General features: G+C 38.7%; 2 protein-coding genes across 2 annotated transcripts in view; one reads left to right on the top strand and one right to left on the bottom strand.

Annotated features, from left to right (window-relative positions):
* PLCXD3 (phosphatidylinositol specific phospholipase C X domain containing 3) overlaps positions 1-23,517 on the top strand; it is a gene marked incomplete at its 5' end in the record, with an annotated part of 184,462 nt that overhangs the window by 47,646 nt on the left and 113,299 nt on the right. The window lies entirely within an intron of this gene.
* On the bottom strand, positions 6,800-7,553 carry LOC307184646 (uncharacterized protein C1orf53-like; the record flags this gene model as incomplete). Its single annotated transcript, XM_079918274.1, has 1 exon — positions 6,800-7,553. One exon carries the CDS (start codon positions 7,551-7,553, stop codon positions 7,116-7,118), a length of 438 nt encoding a protein of 145 aa, XP_079774400.1. The 3' UTR covers positions 6,800-7,115.

Below are 23,517 nucleotides of genomic sequence, written 5' to 3'. Positions count from 1 at the left end.
CAATAATGTTTGAATGAATGTATGCATTTTTATATGCCATTATTCCCTTCATTTATTGTTTTCAATTTTTACTTTATCGTTTTATGATAATTTTGTAAACAAAGTAATAGCTAAAAATTATATAGTACAAAAGCTTATACTGAAAAGTGGAAGTCTCCTGTCCCCACCCTGTCACTTTTTTTAGAGAAAAACCACTCTTAACTTCTTTTAAGCTACACTTTATGATATTTACCTTCTTATCTCTAAATAATAACCTTATATTGATACTTACTGATTTGTCAGTTTTAGTCACCATCTTTTGACTTTTTTGGTATAGTATACTTGAGGACTACTTACTCACTGACTCCTACTGACTCCCATCTCCACCCCTTTTTCTCTCATTATAACTACATTACCATTTTTGGTTAAATCGATTAGCTGCTATTTACATTCCTATGACTAGGTAACTATTTTTTACTACTAAGCCAAGTAATGATATGATTATATTTCATAAAGATTTTTTTTGTTTTACTAAAGTTAAAGGTTGCATTTTTTAAAGTTTTTGTTTTCTTTATGCTTATGGTTATTGTGTTCCAAATACAAAGATTTGTCACTTGCTTATAATATTTTTTCTAAATGCTCACAGTTCCAAACAGTGCATCAGGTCCAGTTTTACCTGGACACCTCATTCCTGAGCCCTCCAACCTCATGCCCTAGTATGGATTACTCTGTAGATTTGATGTGCAGCTGTTATCTGGACTTACCATTTCTGAACCTGTGTAAAAAATATATATATATATAAAAATATATATAATATATATATAAATATATATTATATATATAGATGATAGATATATAGATAGATAAACTTCCTATATTCTGTGTACTAAGTCCATATCTTCCATGATATTATAAAGATAATAATGTTACTATGTAGCATTTATTTTTTGCCAGGCACTGTTTACATGCAAGGACTCACTGAATGCTCATGAGTTAGGTATTATTATTATCTCCATTTTACAGATGAGGAAATTGAGGTAAGTAGCAGTTAGTTTTCTTAATGGCACACAGCTAGAAAGTGGAAGAGTCAATATTCAAACCCAGGATTCTGATTCCAGGATCTGTGCCTTAATCATTTTAATATACTGCCTCTTTTTCTCAAGATATGTCTTCATTACATATTAAAGAGTTATTTAGAGGGTAAAGCTTTGAATCCTTGCATGTCAGAAAATGTCGTTATATTATGTTCATGATTGATTGATATATTAGCTAGGTATGGAATTTTGTTTTAACTCAGAATTTTGGAAGCATTATCTTTTAGCATCAATGTTACTTTTAAGAAATAAAATGTCATTTGACTTCCTGTCAAATGACCTGTTTGTAAATAACCTCTGTAACCTCTTAGGAACTCCTCTTTATCTCTAGAGTTTTGAGCTCTGATGATGATTTCCTTTTATTCATTCATTTTGTTGGGTAATTGGTGGTCCTTTCAATCTATAAACTTTATGTTTTTAGGACTCCAAAATTTTCCTTTTTGCTTTTTTACTAGTTTCCTTCCTGTTTTTTTGTTTGTTTGTTTATCTGTTTCTTTACAATATAAAGTCTTATTAGTCTGTGTCCTTAGAGATTCCTTTTCTCATTTGTTTTGAGTTCCTCTCTTTCATGCTGGAGGCTTCATTCAAATATCTGGTGATCTTGGATGTCCACTCATATTTACAAATGAAAGAGCAAAGAGATTTATTATAAGTTCGATGATGATAATGATGATGATATATGTTGGAGGCTTAGGGATGAAGTTCATTTATCAACTCTTAGGATTCACTCCAAGGTGATCAGATGGTAGCACGTCTGTTCACCGAGGTAGACATCTTCCCTGCTCATTTTGTGGAAGAATTTATTGTTTTTTTTTCTCAGAAGCTCTGCAGGTTATCCAGAAAAGAATATTCTAGTCTTTTGTCTGTTTAGGCTTCTAACATTAGGGGAACTAGACCAGTAAGGGAGCTGGGATTCCCACTGTTGAGTGACATTTTCCCACCTTCAGTTTCCACCATACGCATGCCCCTCCTAGATCCATTCCTCCTGAGCAGTCTTTGTTCTTCCTCCACTGTGGGGTGGAAACCTTGCCCAGCTGTATCGGAGGAAGGAAGAGACCTAACTACTCTGATTCATAGAGTTTTGACTAATGTTACCTTCATTTCCAGCTTGTCTCCTCATTGCATCTTCCATGATACTTGTGCTTCTGAACCTTATGCTTTTTCAGGGTTCTGTGGAATGACTGTCTTTCTTTTTTTGTTTGTTTGTTTTTTACATCTTTACTGGAGTATAATTGCTTTACAATGGTGTGTTAGTTTCTGCTTTATAAAAAAGTGAATCAGTTATACTAATACATACGTTCCCATATCTCCTCCCTCTTGCGTCTCCCTCCCTCCCACCCTCCCTATCCCACCCATCCAGGTGGTCACAAAGCACCAAGCTGATCTCCCTGTGCTGTGCGGCTGCTTCCCACTAGCTATCTATTTTACGTAGTGTATATATGTCCCTGCCACTCTCTCACTTTGTCACAGCTTACCCTTCCCCCTCCCCATATCCTCAAGTCCATTCTCTAGTAGGTCTGTGTCTTTATTCCCATCTTACCCCTAGGTACTTCATGACATTTTTCTTTTCTTAGATTTCATATATATGTGTTAGCATACGGTATTTGTCTTTCTCTTTCTGACTTACTTCACTCTGTATGACAGACTCTAGGTCCATCCACCTCACTACAAATAACTCGATTTCATTTCTTTTTATGGCTGAGTAATATTCCATTGTATATATGTGCCACATCTTCTTTATCCATTCATCCAATGATGGACACTTAGGTTGTTTCCATCTCCTGGCTATGGTAAATAGAGCTGCAATGAACATTTTGGTACATGACTCTTTTTGAATTATGGTTTTCTCAGGGTATATGCCCAGTAGTGGGATTGCTGGGTCATATGGTAGGTCTATTTGTAGTTTTTAAAGGAACCTCCATACTGTTCTCCATAGTGGCTGTCCAATTCACATTCCCACCAGCAGTGCAAGAGTGTTCCCTTTTCTCCACACCCTCTCCAGCATTTATTGTTTCTAGATTTTTTAATGATGACCATTCTGACTGGTGTGAGATGATATCTCATTGTAGTTTTGATTTGCATTTCTCTAATGATTAATGATGTTGAGCATTCTTTCATGTGTTTGTTGGCAATCTGTATATCTTCTCTGGAGAAATGTCTATGTCGGTCTTCTGCCCATTTTTGGATTGGGTTGTTTGTTTTTTTGTTATTGAGCTTCATGAGCTGCTTATAAATTTGGGAGATTAATCTTTTGTCAGTTGTTTCATTTGCAAATATTTTCTCCCATTCTGAGAGTTGTCTTTTGGTCTTGTTTATGGTTTCCTTTGCTGTGCAAAAGCTTTGAAGTTTCATTAGGTCCCATTTGTTTATTTTTGTTTTTATTTCCATTTCTCTGGGAAGTGTGTCAAAAAGGATCTTGCTGTGATTTATGTCACAGAGTGTTCTGCCTATGTTTTCCTCTAAGAGTTTGATAGTTTCTGGCCTTACATTTAGGTCTTTAATCCATTTTGATCTTATTTTTGTGTATGGTGTTAGGGAGTGATCTAATCTCATACTTTTACATGTACCTGTCTAGTTTTCCCAGGACCATTTATGGAAGAAGCTGTCCTTCCTCCACTGTACATTCCTGCCTCCTTTATCAAAGATAAGGTGACCATATGTGCATGGGATTATCTCTGGGCTTTCTATCCTGTTCCATTGATCTATCTTTCTGTTTTTGTGCCAGTACCATACTGTCTTGATTACTGTAGCTTTGTAGTATAGTCTGAAGTCAGGGAGACTGACTCCTCCAGCTCCGTTTTTCACTCTCAAGATTGATTTGGTTATATGGGATCTTTTGTGTTTCCATACAAATTGTGAAATTTTTTGTCCTAGTTCTGTGAAAAATGCCAGTGGTAATTTGATAGGGATTGCATTGAATCTGTAGATTGCTTTGGGTAATAGAGTCATTTTCACAATGTTGATTCTTCCAATCCAAGAACATGGTATAGCTCTCCATCTATTTGTATCATCTTTAATTTCTTTCAGCAGTGTCTTCTTATTTTCTGCATACAGGTCTTTTGTCTCCTTAGGTAGGTTTATTCCTAGATATTTTATTCTTTTTATTGCAATGGTAAATGGGAGTGTTTTCTTCATTTCACTTTCAGATTTTTCATCATTAGTGTATAGGAATGCCAGAGATTTCTGTGCATTAATTTTGTGTCCTGCTACTTTACCAAATTCATTGATTAGCTCTAGTAGTTTTCTGGTAGCATCTTTAGGATTCTCTGTGTATAGTATCATATCATCTGCAAACAGTGACATCTTTACTTCTTCTTTTCTGATTTGGATTCCTTTTATTTCCTTTTCTTCTCTGATTGCTGTGGCTAAAACTTCCAAAACTATGTTGAATAATAGTGGTGAGAGTGGGCAACCTTGTCTTTTTCCTGATCTTAGTGGAAATGCTTTCAGTTTTTCACCATTGAGGATGATGTTGGCTATGGGTTTGTCATATATGGCCTTTATTATGTTGAAGAAAGTTCCCTCTGTGCCTACTTTCTGCACAGTTTTAATCATAAATGGGTGTTGAATTTTGTCAAAAGCTTTCTCTGCATCTATTGAGATGATCATGTGGTTTCTGTCCTTCAGTTTGTTAATATGGTGTATCACGTTGTTTGATTTGCATATATTGAAGAATCCTTGCATTCCTGGAAAAACCCCACTTGATCATGGTGTATAATCCTTTTAATGTGCTGTTGGATTCTGTTTGCTAGCATTTTGTTGAGGATTTTTGCATCTATGTTCATCAGTGATATTGGCCTGTAGCTTTCTTTCTTTGTGGCATCCTTGTCTGGTTTTGGTATCAGGGTGATGGTGGCCTCATAGAATAAGTTTGGGAGTGTTCCTCTCTCTGCTATATTTTCGAAGAATTTGAGAAGGATAGGTGTTAGCTCTTCTCTAAATGTTTGATAGAATTCGCCTGAGAAGCCATCTGGTCCTGGGCTTTTGTTTGTTGGAAGAATTTTAATCACAGTTTCAATTTCAGTGCTTGTGATTGGTCTGTTCATATTTTCTATTTCTTCCTGGTTCAGTCTCGGAAGGTTATGCATTTCTAAGAATTTGTCCATTTCTTCCAGGTTGTCCATTTTATTGGCATAGAGTTACTTGTAGTAATCTCTCATGATCTTTTGTATTTCTGCATTGTCAGTTGTTACTTCTCCTTTTTCATTTCTAATTATATTGATTTGAGTCTTCTCCCTATATTTCGTGATGAGTCTGGCTAATGGTTTATCAATTTTGTTTATCTTCTCAAAGAACCAGATTTTAGTTTTATTGATCTTTGCTATCATTTCCTTCATTTCTTTTTCATTTATTTCTGATCTGATCTTTATGATTTCTTTCGTTCTGCTGACTTTGGGGTTTTTTTGTTCTTGTTTCTCTAATTCCTTTAGGTGCAAGGTTTGGTTGTTTATTCGAGATGTTTCCTTTTTCTTAAGGTAGGATTGCATTGTTATAAACTTCCCTCTTAGAACTGCTTTTGCTTCATCCCATAGGTTTTGGGTCATCTTGTCTCCATTGTCATTTGTTTCTAGGTAATTTTTGATTTCCTCTTTGATTTCTTCAGCCATCACTTGGTTATTAAGTAGTGTATTGTTTAGCTTCCATGTGTTTGTATTTTTTAAAGATCTTCTCCTGTAATTGATATCTAGTCTCATAGCGTTGTGGTTGGAAAAGATACTTGATACAATTTCAATTTTCTTAAACTTACCAAGGCTTCATTTGTGACCCAAGATATGATCTATCCTAGAGAATGTTCCATGTGCACTTGAGAAAAATGTGTATTCTGTTGTTTTGGGGTGGAATGTCCTATAAATATCAATTAAGTCCATCTTGTTTAATGTATCATTTAAAGCTTGTGTTTCCTTATTTAGTTTCATTTTGGATGATCTGTCCATTGGTGAAAGTGGGATGTTAAAGTCCCCTACTATGAATGTGTTACTGTCGATTTTCCCTTTTATGGCTGTTAGCATTTGCCTTATGTACTGAGGTGCTTCTAGGTTGGCTGCATATATATTTACAATTGTTTTATCTTCTTCTTGGATTGATCCCTTGATCATTATGTAGTGTTCTTCTTTGTCTCTTCTAAGTCTTTATTTTAAAGTCTATTTTGTCTGATATAAGAATTGCTACTCCAGCTTTCTTTTGGTTTCCATTTGCATGGAATATCATTTTCCGTCCCCTTACTTTCAGTCTGTATGTGTCTCTAGGTCTGAAGTTCGTCTCTTGTAGACAGCATATATATGGGTCTTGTTTTTGTATCCATTCAGCCAGTCTGTGTCTTTTGGTGGGAGCATTTAATCCATTTACATTTAAGGTATTTATCAATATGTATGTTCCTATTCCCATTTTCTTAATTGTTTTGGGTTTGTTATTGTAGGTCTTTTCCTCCTCTTGTGTTTCTTGACTAGAGAAGGTCCTTTAGCATTTGTTGTAAAGCTGGTTTGGTGGTGCTGAACTCTCTCAGCTTTTGCTTGTCTGTAAAGATTTTAATTTCTCCATGAAATCTGAATGAGGGCTTCCCTGGTGGCGCAGTGGTTGAGAGTCCACATGCCGATGCAGGGGATACGGGTTCGTGCCCTGGTCCGGGAAGATCCCACATGCCGTGGCGCAGCTGGGCCCGTGAGCCATGGCCACTGAGCCTGTGCATCCGGAGCCTATGCCCCGTAGCAGGAGAGGCCACAGCAGTGAGAGGCCGGCGTACGGAAAAAAAAAAAAAAATCTGAATGAGATCCTTTCTGGGTAGAGTAATCTTGGTTGTAGGTTTTTCTCCTTCATCACTTTAAATATGTCCTGCCAGTCCCTTCTGGCTTGCAGAGTTTCTGCTGAAAGATCAGCTGTTAACCTTATGCGGATTCCCTTGTGTGTTATTTGTTGTTTTTCCTTGCTGCTTTTAATATGGTTTCTTTGTATTTGCGTTTTGAGGGTTTTTTTTTTTTTGGATTAAGGTTTTATTTATTTTTTTAATAAGTCTCAATTAGATGGAGAACAGAAATGAAATTCTTCTCAAACATAAAAATGTGAATTGAGTTGCTTCTTTTTGGATGGATCTTTAACATTGACTTGACCATATGGACAGTGTCTGCAGGTAGACCTGCAGCATCTGCCTCTCTGCAAGTGGGCCAGCCGGGTGAGCACCATGTAGCCGGTAGCTGGGTCCACGAAGTTCAGCCGGCCAGCCGCGGAGGCGGCTGCGTGAAGCTCCGAGACCCTCCGCTCTGCCGCTGTTAACTCTTTGCTCGCCGGACGCCTTGCTGCTCCCTCTGGTCCGCCCTGTGAGTCGGGCCCAGAGCCGCCGCAGTCTCCCTGCGAAGAGGAGCAGAAGGTGAAGCTGAGGCGCTGTCGGAACACTTCTCTGACCCGGGGCAGTTCTGGCGGTGGGGCAGGAGACGGCTGCCTCCCGAGCGTAGCGCCCGCGGACCCCGGGACCTGCCAGGCCGCCATGGCTGCCACCTGTGGGAGGCGGGGCCAGTTTTGACAGTTTGATTAATATGTGTCTTGGCATGTTTCTCCTAGGATTTATCCTGTATGGGACTCTCTGTGCTTCCTGGACTTGATTAACTATTTCCTTTCCCATATTAAGGAAGTTTTCAACTATAATCTTCAAATATTTTCTCAGTTCCTTTCTTTTTCTCTTCTTCTGGAACCCCTATAATTCGAATGTTGGTGTGTTTAATGTTGTCCCAGAGGTCTCTCAGACTGCCCTCAGTTCTTTTCATTCTTTTTTCTTTATTCTGCTCTGCAGTAGTTATTTCCACTATTTTATCTCCCAGTTCACTTATCCGTTCTTCTGCCTCAGTTACTCTGCTATTGATCTCATCTAGAGTATTTTTAATTTCATTTATTATGTTGTTCATCGTTGCTTGTTTCATCTTTAGTTCTTCTAGGTCCTTGTTAAATGTTTCTTGTATTTTCTATATTCTATTTCCAAGATTTTGGATCATCCTTACTATCATTATTCTGAATTCCTTTTCTGGTAGACTGCCTATTTCCTCTTCATTTGTTAAGTCTGGTGGGTTTTTGTCTTGCTCTTTCATCTGCTGTGTGTTTTTGTCTTCTCATTTTGCTTATCTTACTGTGTTTGGGGTCTCCGTTTTGCAGGTGCAGGTTCGTAGTTCCCATTGTTTTTCCTGTCTGTCCCCAGTGGCTTAAGTTTGTTCAGTGGGTTGTGTAGGCTTCCTGGTGGGGGGGACTAGTGCCTGTGTTCTTGTGGATGAGGCTGGATCTTGTCTTTCTGGTGGGCAGGTCCACATCTGGTGGTGTGTTTTGGGGTGTCTGTGGCCTTATTATGATTTTAGGCAGCCTCTCTGCTAATGGGTGTGGCTGTGTTCCTGTCTTGCTAGTTGTTTGGCATAGGGTGTCCAGCACTATAGCTTGCTGATCGTTGAGTGAAGCTCAGTGCTGGTGTTGAGATGGAGATCTCTGGGAGACTTTTGCCATTTTGATATTATGTGGAGCTGGGAGGTCTCTTGTGGACCAGTGTCCTGAAGTTGGCTCTCCCACCTCAGAGGCACAGCACTGACTCCTGGCTGTAGCACCAAGAGCCTTTCATCCACACAGCTCAGAATAAAAGGGAGAAAAATTAGAAAGAAAGGGAGAAAGAAAGAAAGAGGATAAAATGAAATAAAATAAAGAAAAAATAAAGTTATTAAAATAATTATTAAGAAAAAAACATTTTTTTAAAGAAAAAAAAAAAACACGGACTGATAGAACCCTAGGACAAATGGTGAAAGCAAGCTATACAGACAAATCTCACACAGAAGCATACACATACACACTCACAAAAAGAGGAAAAGGGGAAAAAAATCACAAATTTTGCTCTCAAAGTCCACCTCCTTAATTTGGGATGTTTTGTTGTCTATTCAGGTATTCCACAGATGCAGGGTACATCAAGTTGACTGCGGAGCTTTAATCCACTGCTTCTGAGGCTTCTGGGAGAGATTTCCCTTTCTCTTCTTTGTTCGCACAGCTCGAGGGGCTCAGCTTTGGATTTGGCCCCGCCTCTGCGTTTAGGTCGCCTGAGGGCGTCTGTTTTTCCGCTCAGACAGGACGGGGTTAAAGGAGCAGCTGACTCTGGGGCTCTGGCTCACTCAGGCCTGGGGGGGAGGGAGGGATGCGGAGTGCCGGGCGAGCCTGCAGTGGCAGAGGCCGCTGTGACGTTGCACCAGCCTGAGTGGTGCCATGCGTTCTTACTGGGAAGTTGTCCCTGGACCACGAGACCCTGGCAGTGGCAGGCTGCACAGGCTCCCCGGAAAGGAGGTGTGGATAGTGACCTGTGCTCTCACACAGGCTTCTTGGTGGCGGCAGCAGCAGCCTTAGCATCTCATGCCCGTCTCTGGGGTCCGCGCTGTTAGCCGCGGCTCACACCCATCTCTGGAGCTCCTTTAAGCAGCGCTCTTAATCCCCTCTCCTCGCGCACCAGGAAACAAAGAGGGAAGAAAAAGTCTCTTGCCTCTTTGGCAGGTCCAGACCTTTCCCCAGACTCCCTCCCGGCTAGCCATGGTGCACTAACCCCCTGCAGGCTGTGTTCACGCCGCCAACCCCAGTCCTCTCCCTGCGCTCCGACCGAAGCCCGAGCCTCAGTTCCCAGCCCCGCCCGCCCTGGCAGGTGAGCAGACAAGCCCCTCAGGCACGGATCCTCTGTGAGGAAATCTCCCCGCTTTGCCCTCCGCACCCCTGTGGCTGCGCTCTCCTCCGCGGCTCCGAAGCTTTCCCCCTCCGCCACCCGCAGTCTCAGCCCGCGAAGGGGCTTCCTAGTGTGTGGAAAACTTTCCTCCTTCACAGCTCCCTCCCACTGGTGCAGGTCCCGTCCCTATTCTTTTGTCTCTGTTTTTTCTTTTTTCTTTTGCCCTACCCAGGTACGTGGAGAGTTTCTTGCCTTTTGGGAGGTCTGAGGTCTTCTGCCAGCGTTCAGTAGGTGTTCTGTAGGAGTTGTTCCACGTGTAGATGTATTTCTGGTGTATCTGTGGGGAGGAAGGTGATCTCTGCGTCTTACTCTTTCGCCATCTTCCCCCTCTGTCATCTTTCTTTTTATCAGTATATTCTCTTCAGGCCCTTGGGTTTCAGCTCCCTCTGCTCTTCTAAATTATTTATAATTAATTCATCTACTTTTCATTTTCCAGATATTTGTTGATATCTCCGTTTCCTTTCATATTCTCATTATTCTTATAATTTTTACATATCTTTTTTTTTTTAGTTTGGATTGGGAATAGAGATAAACACACATATTTAATCTAAATTCATTCCTCATCATGTATCTTTAAGTGCCTTGGCTAGTGATATCATTGGACAGAGCTGCCTGTCTTGATCACACCAAAGAGGCCATTGTTGAGATCTTTCCAAACTAGCTCTTATCAGCCCATTATCACTTTTTGTCCTACCATTCTCATTCTTCATCTCACCCAAGAGAAGCAAGGCATTTAAAAAAATAGAAACTCTGGATAAACTGTTGGCACCTAAGACCTTTCAATTGAGTAAAAGAATATGGTAAGTGAATTTATGACTCACATCACCAAGAAAAGTAATGAAAACAACATATGATACAGAAAGAACATTTTCCTACCAAAATGATATATTAATATGGCACAGATGAAAATATACCCTAATTTCTTCTCACTTGTTATTTAATCGATAGTAAGTTTTTTAAAAAAAAATTATTATTGCAGTTTTATAAAAATGAAACTATAATAATTTTTTTCTAGTACGTGTAATTTTTTTCCCATATTGCTAGATTTAATTATGAACTTTATAAGCATTTTTTAGATGTGCTTTTTCTGTCCAGTGCTCAACTTTCTTACACATTTGAAAATACTTTTCTGTGAAATTTTTAAAAACAATTTTCTGACCCTTAAATTCTATACATAGTATTTTAAGATCATATTCTTTTTAAAATTTTCATTCTATTTGGAGACTACAACACTTGAGAAGATTAGAAAAAGAGGGCATGAAAGAGAGCAATATTGTTTTAAGTGTCAGTTAATGAGATCGAAGGAGAAACATGAAAATAATGGGTTTCCTTTTGTGTCTGTAGAAGGATAAGGGGAGAAAAGGAAGGAAAAACTTAATTGGGTAGTTTGTTTTTTTTTAATTCAAGATCTTGTTTTTGTTGGATAGGAAAATTTGGGGCTTAAAAACTCTTAGCCAATTTCATAGCAGAGATATATTTTCAAATTGAATTGAGGGGAATGTTCTTTTGAGGTTAGTAAGAAACATCAATAAGGGAGCTGAGACAGCAGCTTTTACCCCAAACTATTCCAAACGTCAAGAGCAGAGCTAAGAATAGAGGTTTGTAATGGCCAGTCCAGTTTTCAGACCACAGACAAATGCTCCCTTGTCCCCACGCCTGCTTAGAGCATCATTTTAGAATATGCAGTGATTGAATATCTCTAAAGAGACTGTGAGTCACTTTCCTACTCAACCTCAATTTTCTTTTTTATTTCCCTGGTTGATTATTGGGTTGAAAGCAAAGCTGAGGCAAAGACCAAGCACAAGGTTTCTGATTCAAAGGGTGAACTGAGAATTGAGCACATGTCAAATCCTCTCCTATCTGGTCCAAACTCATAAAAAAATACTGGATAAAGACTTATAAAAATTTAGAAAACACATAAATATTTCAAACTCTGGGAAAGGGAAGTCTCTGGAGACCACAAGTAGAAATACTTTTTTGAAAAAAGAGAGAAACCCATGGACATAAGTAGGAACTGAAGTTTAGGAACATTACATCGTCTGAGTTTCCCTAACAGGGCCTGAATGCTGAGCACTACACCACCAATGCTGGGGCCTCCATGAAATTACTTTGGATTTGCATAAAAGATGACCTCCCTGGGTCCTGAGAATGTGAATATGATGAAAAACATGCAATAAGTTTAGCAGGCTTAGGAATCTATTTACATCCCCCAACTTAGGAAACATTGAAGAATCTGAAAAAAAAATAAAATAAATACTTTTAATATCTTTTAAAACATAAAGAATTGAATGGGAACACCAGAAAATTACAGGGGATAATAAAACAAGAATAAGAGATAATGAAACAAAAAAGCAGATGTATTGAAAATTACAGTTAGAATTCTTAGAACTTAGTAGTTATTGAAATAAAGAGAAACACAATTACATGCATTGAGTAGAAGACTGGAAATAGTTGAGGGGAGACTAATGAACTAGAAGAACGTAGCCCAAAGATATAGAAAAGAAAAATGTGAAAAAAGAACTAGGAGACATAGAAGATTCAGAAAGTCCAACATACATGTACTACAAATTCAGAAAGGAGGAAATACAGAGAATGGAAGAGGAATAGAGTTTAAAAAGATTATGGTTGAGAATTCTCCCAAACATAAGACATAAATCTAAGACTGGGAACACCTTCTGGGTACTGAGCTAGAAAAATGATGACCAGTGGAAGCTAAAGAGAAACTTTTGAAAGTGGAGACTGGAAGTAAATATAATTTTTACCCAAACATTTTATTTCGTCATCTCACAGCTATTTTTAGTATGTCTAGAGCAAGGCCTGTAGCAAAATTGCTAATAAAAATTTTACATTAAAAAGTGTTGTCGCTGATTTTGTTGCATTTCCAAGGATTTAGAAAGCTTAATTCTCTTTGACAGGACAAGTATCCAAAGAGGAAGGTAGCTCTGAAAGTGAATGCTATGATGGGTGGAAAAGAAGGAAGCCCAAGGAAAACCAAGCCTAATAGTGGTTAATGCCAATGCACAATTCAGAGAAGCTTACAGCTAATAGTGCTACAGCAGTACAGGGACACCTGCCATGGTCAGGAATATAAGCCTTGTGTTATGGTTATTTAAATTCTGGGGAAAACATGGAGCCTTGACATCCAGAAAGCAAGCCCTGGAAAGATTCCTAAAAAGTTGCAAACACGTATTAGAGATAGAAAGGTAACACTAAGACAAATATCAGAAATGTGACTCTCATAGCAGCAGAAGCAAGTACAATATGACAAGTTCTTTTTTAGGTGGGACTGGTGTTTAGATGAGACCACAACTGTTTTATACAATTGGTTATAAGATACACAATATATAAACCTTCCTCAAAGCCAAGTTTGCTCAGAGTTCTATGCATGTTGTTTCCAGTTTCTCACTTTCCATTCTTTTTCCTACTCTAATCAGTTGGCTGCTGCCCTCACTGTTCTGCTAAAAATGCTCATTCTAGTTCACCATAAATTTTAAAATCAGCATCTCAGCATTATTTCACAAAGTTGAGCACATCACCTTTCTTTAAGAAGACAGTTTATTCTGCAGCCTTCTGCTACATGATACTGTCGTGGATTTTTCTCCTACCTCTTGAGCAATTCTTCCTCAGCCCTCCTCTACTCTGATTTCTAAATATTAGATTTAGGCTTTGTCTTGTACCCTCTTCTCCTTTCACTCTATATGCTCACTCTAGACGAGACACTACCTATATACAAATAACTCCCAAATTTATATTTCCAGTCAAGATCTTTCATCTGCGTTCCAGGACTATCCAACTGCCAATATGCCATTAGATTGTCTCACAGGTGTTGCAAATATGTTCAAAACCGCACTTCTGCTCATACCCCATTTCCTTTGCCATGTCAGATCTGCCCTTTGGTTAACTTGACTGCTTTTTTCCCCGCAAACCTGAGCAGGGTAAAATGTCAACCATGTTTTTAAGCAGAATTGCTTACGATAAAATGACCCTGGATTTCTAAACTGGATCTTGCTAGTGGAAACTCTACATACCTGATGTGGACATCAAATCTTCGGGCTTTCCTGAATATGGTGATTCTTGTAACTGGATGTGTCTCCTGCAGGGTGTGACACCTACTGCCTGGAGTCACCATATGTGACCCTGAGGCTCTCTTAGGCTCCTGGGAGTTTCTCAGGGCTGTGGATGGAACAAAGTTATCAAATATGAGGTACCTACTTCTTCAGTGGATTTGATACCTAAATTAAAATTGATTCTGTTAATGGAAAACAGAAATATGGGAGACTAAATTATCACGACTCAACTTCTAAAGAATTGTCCCTGTGATGGGAGAGGGATGCTGATGTGTTGGTGTGAACCTAATTGGGTGTTGGTGTGAAGCCAGTTGGGTTCTGACCATGACACTGAATTGGTCGCTATGATTTGGGAGCAGAAGCTGCTTCGTTCTCCCACATTCAAGGAACCGCTGTGACTGGTGTCAATGTCCCTTTCTCTCTCTCTCGATTGTCTTATCACTTAATCATTTGAAAGATGATCAGACACCCCTGAAATACTATAAAAATAATCATGAAAGTAGAAATATCAGTGTAGTTTAACAAGTGAGGCAGTGATGAAAAATGCTCCTGTAACCCAGTGTCTTAGAAAGAAACTTCCATGGTTTTGCTGCACATTTTATGGAGGAGAGAAAATTAATCCTCAAATGTATGTGAAACAGATTGCAGTGATTTAATGGAGAGTTATTACTTTTAAAAAATCACATTATTCCTCCTCCTCTTTTACAGGTTTTTGAGGTAGGAGTGATAATTTCCTGATCTTTTGTAGGATACAGAAAAAAAAGGAAATTATTTCAGTCGTGTGTTACACAGTTCCTCCAGGCTTCTCTAACAGAATCCTAATCTCTTCATTCTCAATGCATAACACACTAATGTATTCTTTCTGGTTTTGTCTGTTGAGTCAATTTATGGATTATATAGCAAAGTCTGTTCCAATATCTGGAAGGAATATTTTGCTTAGTTTATTTACCAATAAACGAATATAATACCAAACTGTATTATACAATTTGACTTTCCATTTCAAATGGATAATGTAGGTGTAGTTCAGACAACTTTTGGTCCTTTCAGAAAATAACAAACCAATTGTTAGGGGACACAGATTTGATACCACTGAGAATATTTTAAGTGCATTTGCTGATAAAATATTAAAAAATTAATCATATACTGAAAATGGAACCCAGAACTTGTTATAATCCCTTTGATCAAAGACAAAATATTTAGGCAGTGACAATAGCAACAAGGAAAAAACTTGACAATTCCTAAACAATCAAAGAATAGTTTCAATAATTTTACACAGGGCTTCCCTGGTGACGCAGTGGTTGAGAATCCGCCTGCCAATGCAGGGGACACGGGTTTGAGCCCTGGTCCGGGAAGGGTTGCCTCCCCCCATCCCACACCCCTTTGACCTCATCTCCTATTCTTCCATTCTGTATCGTTCTCCCCCTTGCTCACTCCACTAGACCACCCTGGCCTGCTTGCCACTCCTTGAATATGACAAGCATGCTCCTGCTGTAACTGAAAGTGAGGTCTGGCTGCTCGCCGCTCAAAAGCCAATAAAGAGGCAAGTTGGTGGAAAGGAAAATTTGCTTTATTTTGGATGCCAGCACTGTAAGCCACTTGTTAATGATAATACATAAAATCTAATTATCAAAGATTTCAAATGAAACTTTATAAATACATAAAATTTTATAAATACATTATATAATTTTATCTTATAAGTCTGTCATAAATATAGCAGTGAATCTTTCAATTGTTGCAGAGTAATGAGGACTCACTAGGTAGAATTATTTGTGTGGAAACATTCAATTTCTTGGTTACCCAGAGTACAATGGCATTAAAGTAGAAGCATACATAAACTGCTTGGTTTTTTTCAATGTGTGGGAGGCATTTTGTTCTAAATGTTGATGAGTTGGAATAAACCCTGGAATTTCCATGCTGGGATTTCATAGCCATCACTCCAAAGTTTCTTTAAGTTAAAAAAAAAGTAAGTCTAATGATCTATGTGTCTTAATCCATTAGGGGCACTATAACAAAATATTGTTTATAGGCTGGGTGGCTTAGAACAATAGAAATTTATTTCTCACAGTTCTGGAGGCTGAGAAGTCCAAGATCAAGGTGTTGATCTGATGTCTGGTGAGAAGCCACTTCCTGGTTCTTACATGATGGTTGTTTTTTCACTGTGTCCTCACGGTGGAACTCTCTGGGGCCTCTTTATAAGAGCACTAATTCCACTCATGAGGGCTCTGTCGTCATGATCTAATCACCCCCTAAAACTCCACCTCCAATCACATTGGGGATTAGTTTTCAACATACAAATTTTGTGGGGGCACAAACATTCAGTCTATAGCATATATACTAACAGAAGATGAAAGACACATGTGACACATTTGTCCACATTTTCAATGTTTCAAGTACAGTTCATCAGGAGCAAATGTGTAGTATATTAAAATTCAGCCAACAGTATTGAGGACTAACAACGTGGTCATCACTGTGGTAGGCATTGGAGTGCTAAAAATGAGAATTTTATCTCTGAAAAATTTACAACACAAATGGGAAGATAAAGCACCCATAAAAGCACCGTTTAGAGGAGACTGGGGACCATTATATTTTATATAGACATATCTTGTTGGAAAATATAAGCTAATTAAGTCTTCAAAATTGTAGTTCCTTTTCTTTTTGCATTGCATAATTAAGCTCTTTCTTACATATGACCTTGACCTGGGATTGTTGCGGTACGTGGACTTCTCACTGTTGTGGCCTCTCCCGTTGCGGAGCACAGGCTCCGGACGCGCAGGCTCAGCGGCCATGGCTCACGGGCCCAGCCACTCCGTGGCATGTGGGATCTTCCCGGACCGGGGCACGAACCCGTGTCCCTTGCTTCGGCAGGCTGACTCTCAACCACTGGGCCACCAGGGAAGCCCTGGGAGTATCTGATTGAATGCAGTGGAATGTGTTAGGAAGCAGTAAGAGACAAGGCCATCTAATCAGTTGGCAGTCTTGAAGACAGGGCTATGAGATTTTGTTATTGACCTTACAAATGTGGTATTTTAGGAATATTAACTTGACATTGGTGTGCTAAAAGGGCTTGAGTTGTAATGCTAATTGGACATGCTCCATTCATTTAAATGAATTTACCATTCTTTCAAAATTATTGATATCAAGCTAGACTTATAGTATTTATTCATTGTGACATTATTTCTGGTCCCAGGTTGTGGTGATTGATTTCTCACCTCCATTTATAGCAATGGAATCTAATTGAAGGGCTTTTAAGCAAGCTACTCTGCCACATTGATGTGGGTGATTTTTTACAGCATTTCTGAAATCCTGGAGACTATTTTTTTCTTCCTTTTGTCTAGTCTGAATGCCATTTACATTTGGAAGAATCAAGACACAAAATCCTCCTAACCTGTTCAAACATGAAAGTGGCTGCAAATGTATTTTTGTCATTTGTCTTCTTAAGCCATATTTTCTTTATGGTCTTGAACCTAAGTGAAGAGACTCAGAAAGAGAAGAGAACATTTAATCAATAACTTTACTGTTCTTCTATTTAACCATTTGAAAAAGTACTTGGCATTTAAGGGAAATATTTTTCTTAGGAAAAAATAATATAAAAGAAAAAAAATCAAGCAATACTCCATGGAAACGTCTAAGCAAAAGATGCTTTTCATAAGGAAATAAGTTGTAGGACAGACACTGAAAAAATATAAATATACCTTTTTTTGTGAACAGCTAAAATGTGGTATATGTTGCATATGTGTGCATAATACCACCCAATGTTTCTGTGTAAATTATCTTACAGGGTCTGATAGGGTACTTTCCCTGTGAAATGTTTGTGTAGCTCCTGAAATAAATGCAATTTATGTAGATGCCTTTGCATGTTCTTCCTCGGAACCCTGGTTTTTTGCTTGAGCCCATTCTTCCAACTTTAGCTTTTTCTGGCCTCACAGTACAAAGAAAAGCATTCTGATTTTGGGGGGAGTTCAGCATTACTCTGAAATGACCTGACCCTCGGCCCTGACGATTTGCTTTATATCCACTGTTTTGTCCACCACTTATTTCCAGAAATTAGCTCAGTGCCTGGCACAGGATTGGCATTCAGTTAATATTTACTAAGTGAAAATTATTAGACCTCATAATATTTGCTCCAACTTTCCTTGCCACTGAAAAATTTTTACTCTTCCAGGTAAATAACTGTTTATATTTCTTATTCATCCTGGTCACATTGCTTCTTCTCTCTTACTACCCAGAATTACATTTTCATTACTTCCGGTTTTATTTTCAACTTTAGTTTCAGTTTCTAACCTGTAATTTCCACTGGAGATTCTCAGGCTGTTCACTATGGTTTTTATCCTTCTATATTCAGTTCTTTAAAGACTAAATCCCTAAAGCTTCATCTACTTGGGTCGTATCTGAATCTGTTTTCTAAAATATGACACTGACCACCCTCTACCCTGTCACCTCTGACAAAGCTTATCTTTACCACCATGGATGTTATGTAGAATGGGGAGAGGCAGGAGGAAAAACAATTTAAGCATGCTGGTTAAACATCATTCCAGTGACAATTCACACTTGTTCTCTCCCTTTTAAAATCATTGTTGTGTCTCAAACACATTGTATATAATGATGGTTGATTCTTTCCTAAGTTAAATTTGCTGCTTCTGTTGGTTCTTTCCACTCATATAGATACACAGTTTTCCTTAGCATCCATATACAAGGAGCCTTATATTTCTGTGGTTTTTGAACTGTTTTCTTTCTTAGAACTACAGAACATCATGGCAGGCGGGGAGAGGGAGCTGAAACACAATGGTCCACGGAGGATGGGGGTGACCCAGTCTTCTTGCATTTCCTTTCCCTCCATTGCCCTGTCCCAAGGTGTAACCTGTTATATTATGAGCTTTCATGTGCCTCCTAAGAGACCTTGTCCCATGAGAGTGTTCTGAAACAAAAATAAGCAAAAGGAATTTATGTGACTTACTTGAAAGGGCACCATTTTGAATATAGTCATACTTTTCTGGGATCAAAGTTTATTTGAACACAGTCAGCTTGGGTATCAGTGTCCTGCCTGTACTATACCCAGGAACAAATACAAGTTCCCCAGGAATAGGCTGTACCAGAGAAGGTACCCTCCTGGTTTCCAGTCATCTGAGAGGAGACTGGGCACTCCCTTGACCAAGACTAAACCCTCATGTCTGTTTATCTGAGTGACTTGCCAACTCCCAGGAGCATGAGCTTCACATAGATAGCTGACTACATCCACCATAGTCACTTAAATATATAAATATCTCCCTCTATTATTAGTAGGCTATTGTCATAGTTACATTTAATTTCCTTATCATTAAAAAAAAGCCTGGTGTTCTCAGACAGAGTTTCATGCCATTCACTTTCTAATGGCTGTCTGATGGGGCAGACAAGGGTGGTTACCAGGATATACAAGTGTCAGTAGGCCCTTAAGTTGGTAATCCAATGAAATTGAATTATATATTTCAAGTATTTATATTGGCTTGACTTACTTTCATGCTTCTCAAATGGCAAAAGCATTCCCCAAATGTATTTTTGCAGAAAGTTCTTCTGTCCTATTGATTTGTATGTGCTGGGTATGTGCATTTTCTCATTAGTGCTGATGTGCTCTCATAATACACCATCCAGTCTAAAAAGTGTAAGAAGACAACAAAAAAGTGATCTTCCTTAATAAAATGGATAACTGCAGAGTTTGAGAACTTCTTTTTTCAACATGAATGGCCATTTTATTTTTCAATTTTCCTTATGAGGGTCTTTCCATCCTGAACTTATCTCTTTTAGAAAACAATCAGCAATTGCATACTGTATTTCATACTTAGAAGCACATAGAATGTTTCGGAACAATGGGTTTTAATGGATAGCTATGTTTTTGTTTGCTATGTAGCTATGTACAAATATCATACACAGAATTCAGACAGCTTCCACAAAACTAGACAGAACCTAGGATGCCAGGAGAATTCTAGAATTATTGAGAATAATAAACAACTGGCTGTTATCTAGCTACAGGGATAAATCCCATAGTTCCTTCAGATCTCTGCTCAAATATTACTTTCCTTATGAGACTTACCCTGACCATCCCATATAAAATTGAACCACTCTCCCTCAGCACTTACCAATTCCATTTATGCCACTCTACATAGCTTAATAAGTGTACAGTAGGATTTGAATCTCTATTTCCCTGACTCTAGACTCCATGTACCATGTACCATGATGCCTAGTTACCTAGGAATAAAGGACTGGGCAGTAGCAGTAGTAATATCTTATATTTTAAATGTTTTTATAGTTTGCAACAAATTTTCACATGTATTATTTTTAAAATGATGATATGGAACAGTAACCGTATGTGTTTCTCTTTCTCTCAGGACCTGCATTGCCATACTTGAAAATGTGGTAGAGACAATATAGTTCCTGAAATTCCCCTTGTGAGCTTATTACAGGATTGATAATGATTCAAAAGGTTTTTGAGAATCTGCTAAAAACAAATATTCTAAAAATATTAGCAGATAGTTTAAGATAGGCATTGTATCTTTTTAGAATGCATGAACTCTCATATGGCAGGATTATGTCCTTTTGTACTTTGTTTGATTTTCTGGAGTCTGTGTTCCTGTACTTCAATCCACATGGCTCTACATCTAACTTTTCTCCTTCCCATTTCCTCTTTCCATCAGAGTTCTATTTCTTTTCTCTTCTGTTTTCAGCTTCTCCAGTGCTGTTCAGCCATTGCGTTTGTGGTTAAGGCTTGTCCCCTTACTCCTGCCTGACATCTGATCTCATTGTCCTTCTGGAAGAGCCCAACTGGGCATCCTTATTTGATGTCCCTTGCAGTTTTCAGTCATATTCAAACTGAGAAACTGATGGTTTAGGCTGTGGATATTGGGAAAGAGAGAGTCAAGTCAATGGAAAAATGAAGAAAGGTGAAAGACTTCATGTATTAGATTCCTAGGGCTGCTGTAAAAAATTACCACAAACTGAGTGGCTTAAAACAACAGAAATTTGTTCTTTCCCAGTTATGGAGGCTAGAAACCTGAAACCAAGGTGTGGGTAGGTTTGGTTCCTTCTGGAGGTTCTGAGGGAGAATCTTTTCCATATCTTTCTCCTATATTCTGGTGGTTGTTGAAGATCCTTGGTGTTCCTTGACTTGTAGACACATCACTCGAATCTCTGAGTCCATCATCGCATAAACTTCTTCCCTTTGTGTGTGTCTCTGTGTCTTCATATAAGGACACCAGTCATGGATTTAAGTTCACTCTAATCCAGTGTGATGTCACCTTAATTTAATGATTTACATCTGCAAACACCCTACTTTCAAATAAGGTCATATTCTGAGGTTCAGAGTAAACATGAATTTGGGAGAGTACATTACCTAACCCAGTATACCTTGTGATCTGTTTCTAGTTTTCAAAGGAGTGCTGGTATTATGAGGTGTTCTTGTATGTGATTGAGCAGATGCCTGGAAAGTCTAAACCCATTCCAATAAAGATATTTTTCTCTTGTCAATGGAAATAACTTGTGCAGAGTTAGTTATTTGGAATATGGAACATAGAAGCCTAAAAGTCATTGATCATTGTTTTGGATAAAATCTAAAAGGCCACATAATCAAATCAAGCCCTGCGTGTTATAATTGAATTTTCCCATTGCCAACATCAGCACATAGAGTGAGTCAGGAAATGTGATGCTAGCCTCTAGAAACCAGAGACCAGCTGAATGACTCTGGGCAATTCAGTGGATGTGCCTCTCTGAGGAAAAGTGACTGAGACAAAAATTTCCTACACGTGAACATATTTTCCTGTCCTTAGAACCTGGGGTTATACAATTCTGTGCAGAAAAGCATCTGTGTTCCATTGAAGAAATATATTTAGCACCTACCACATGCTGGGTGCTATGATGGATTCTCTGTTAAACATAAGTAACTCATTTATTTCTCAACACTGCAGTGTAAGATACTTATTAGCCCCATTTTACACACGAGGCAAAGATATTAAGAAAGTTAAAAAATCTGCCCAAGATACATAGTTCTAATGAGTCATTGAGCCAGAATTTGCATTGTCTATGCTTATGTCATACAACAGAAGCAAAACCAAATGGACACACCCCAGGTGAGTGGCTGGATGAGGGGACATGCTTATGAAAGAATAAGGATATCTAGTAGACTAGTTCCCATGTGGCGGAGAAAAGAAAATAGAAAATAGTGAGCATAGTAGCAAAGTATCCAGCCAAGAATCTGTGACACTTGTATCGGTTCTTTGGCATAAGAATATTGATAGACTCTCTGGCAAAAAAGAATGGAATGGCCCAGGGTTTTTGAGACTGGAGTTAGCTATGGGAGCCTGAGAAGTGTGTTCCTTTAACAGCAAATGCTTTTAAATTTCTGTTACTAGCTGGGCTTGCCAGCATTGTTCAAGAAAATCATTAACCATTGTTTAAATAAATATGTCTCTGCCCACACTGACCTTGAAGTAGACTACACAGAGATGCTCTGTGTGGGGCGCAGCTTGAGTGTGTATCACTGCCTTGTATGTCTGCTCTTGAGGGTTTTCATTTGGAGGTCATATTTGACACTATTTTTGTTGTTGTTTGTTCTGTTTGCTCTGTAATTTATGGCATGTCTCCTTATCAGCAGTTACCCAGGACTCTTGGACTTGGTTTCACCTGGTCTGGGAGATCATTGCCTATTTATTTTAGGTGCTGCCCTGCATGAAAACCTTATAGCCTCCATTTATAAAGTTTAGACCATTGCAAGCATGCCTTCTAAATATGGTGAAAATCTAATCAGCTACATTTTATGTAGATAGACTTTTTTCTTAAATCATTTCCCATTTTCTCTTCCTTAGTATTTAGTAAAATTCTGCACTTTTGAAATCTTGGTGGTATAGTGCTAAAGAGAACCAAAGGAAGGTGGTCGTGTCCAAACTCGGACAAACGATTTAGCAGGAGACAACAGCTGCAAAATTAGAAAGAAGAGAACACCAAGGGAAGGACAAACTTGGGAGATAAACTTGGCAGCTCAGTTTGATCTTCCCATCAAAATCCTCCTTCAGGCACCAGTACCTGGGGTATTGGTTATATTTCAATAAGGAACATAATCCCCGTGAGAGGTAAGCAAGATTTGGCTGACAGTGTGGCAATCAAGATATCACTGTTGCTCAGCATAGCCACAAAATTGTCTTCATTGGAAAACTGGGTAAATATTATACTCCAAGTGTCCAAGTGTCAGGCAGGTGTTGGGAAGCCTCCAAACCAACAAGATGATATTTTATCTCACTGTTCAGTGAATCAGTTGATTACATTGTTTAAAGAAATTTGCTATCTGAAGGCTCTAGAATAAAGTGACAAATGTGAATAAAGGAAGAAACCCCATGGAGAGCCAGTTCCTAGGGCACAGACTCCCTCCAATGTCTTTTGTTAGGTGAGTTCATCTGGTCCTTTGTTGAAAACAAGGATTTGGGGTTGACACCCAGTGGAAAGTAAGCAGAGCCCAGGTCTACCTGACAAAATAATCACTCTATTCCTCTTCTGAGGTGTTTCTCTCAAATGTCTTTGGCAAAGCAGTGCTTTTTCCTCCCTGCATAAGTATTTGGGGCATGCCACCTTTATTATCTCAGCAGTCTATACTCATCTTTTCTGCTAGACTCTGATCTTGCTGGCATCAGTGATGGTT

Source organism: Stenella coeruleoalba (assembly GCF_951394435.1).
Source record: "Stenella coeruleoalba genome assembly, chromosome: 3".
In the NCBI taxonomy this organism is placed as follows: domain Eukaryota; kingdom Metazoa; phylum Chordata; class Mammalia; order Artiodactyla; family Delphinidae; genus Stenella; species Stenella coeruleoalba.
Note: the sequence above shows the minus strand (reverse complement) of the source record. Positions and strands in the feature narration are given on the sequence as shown.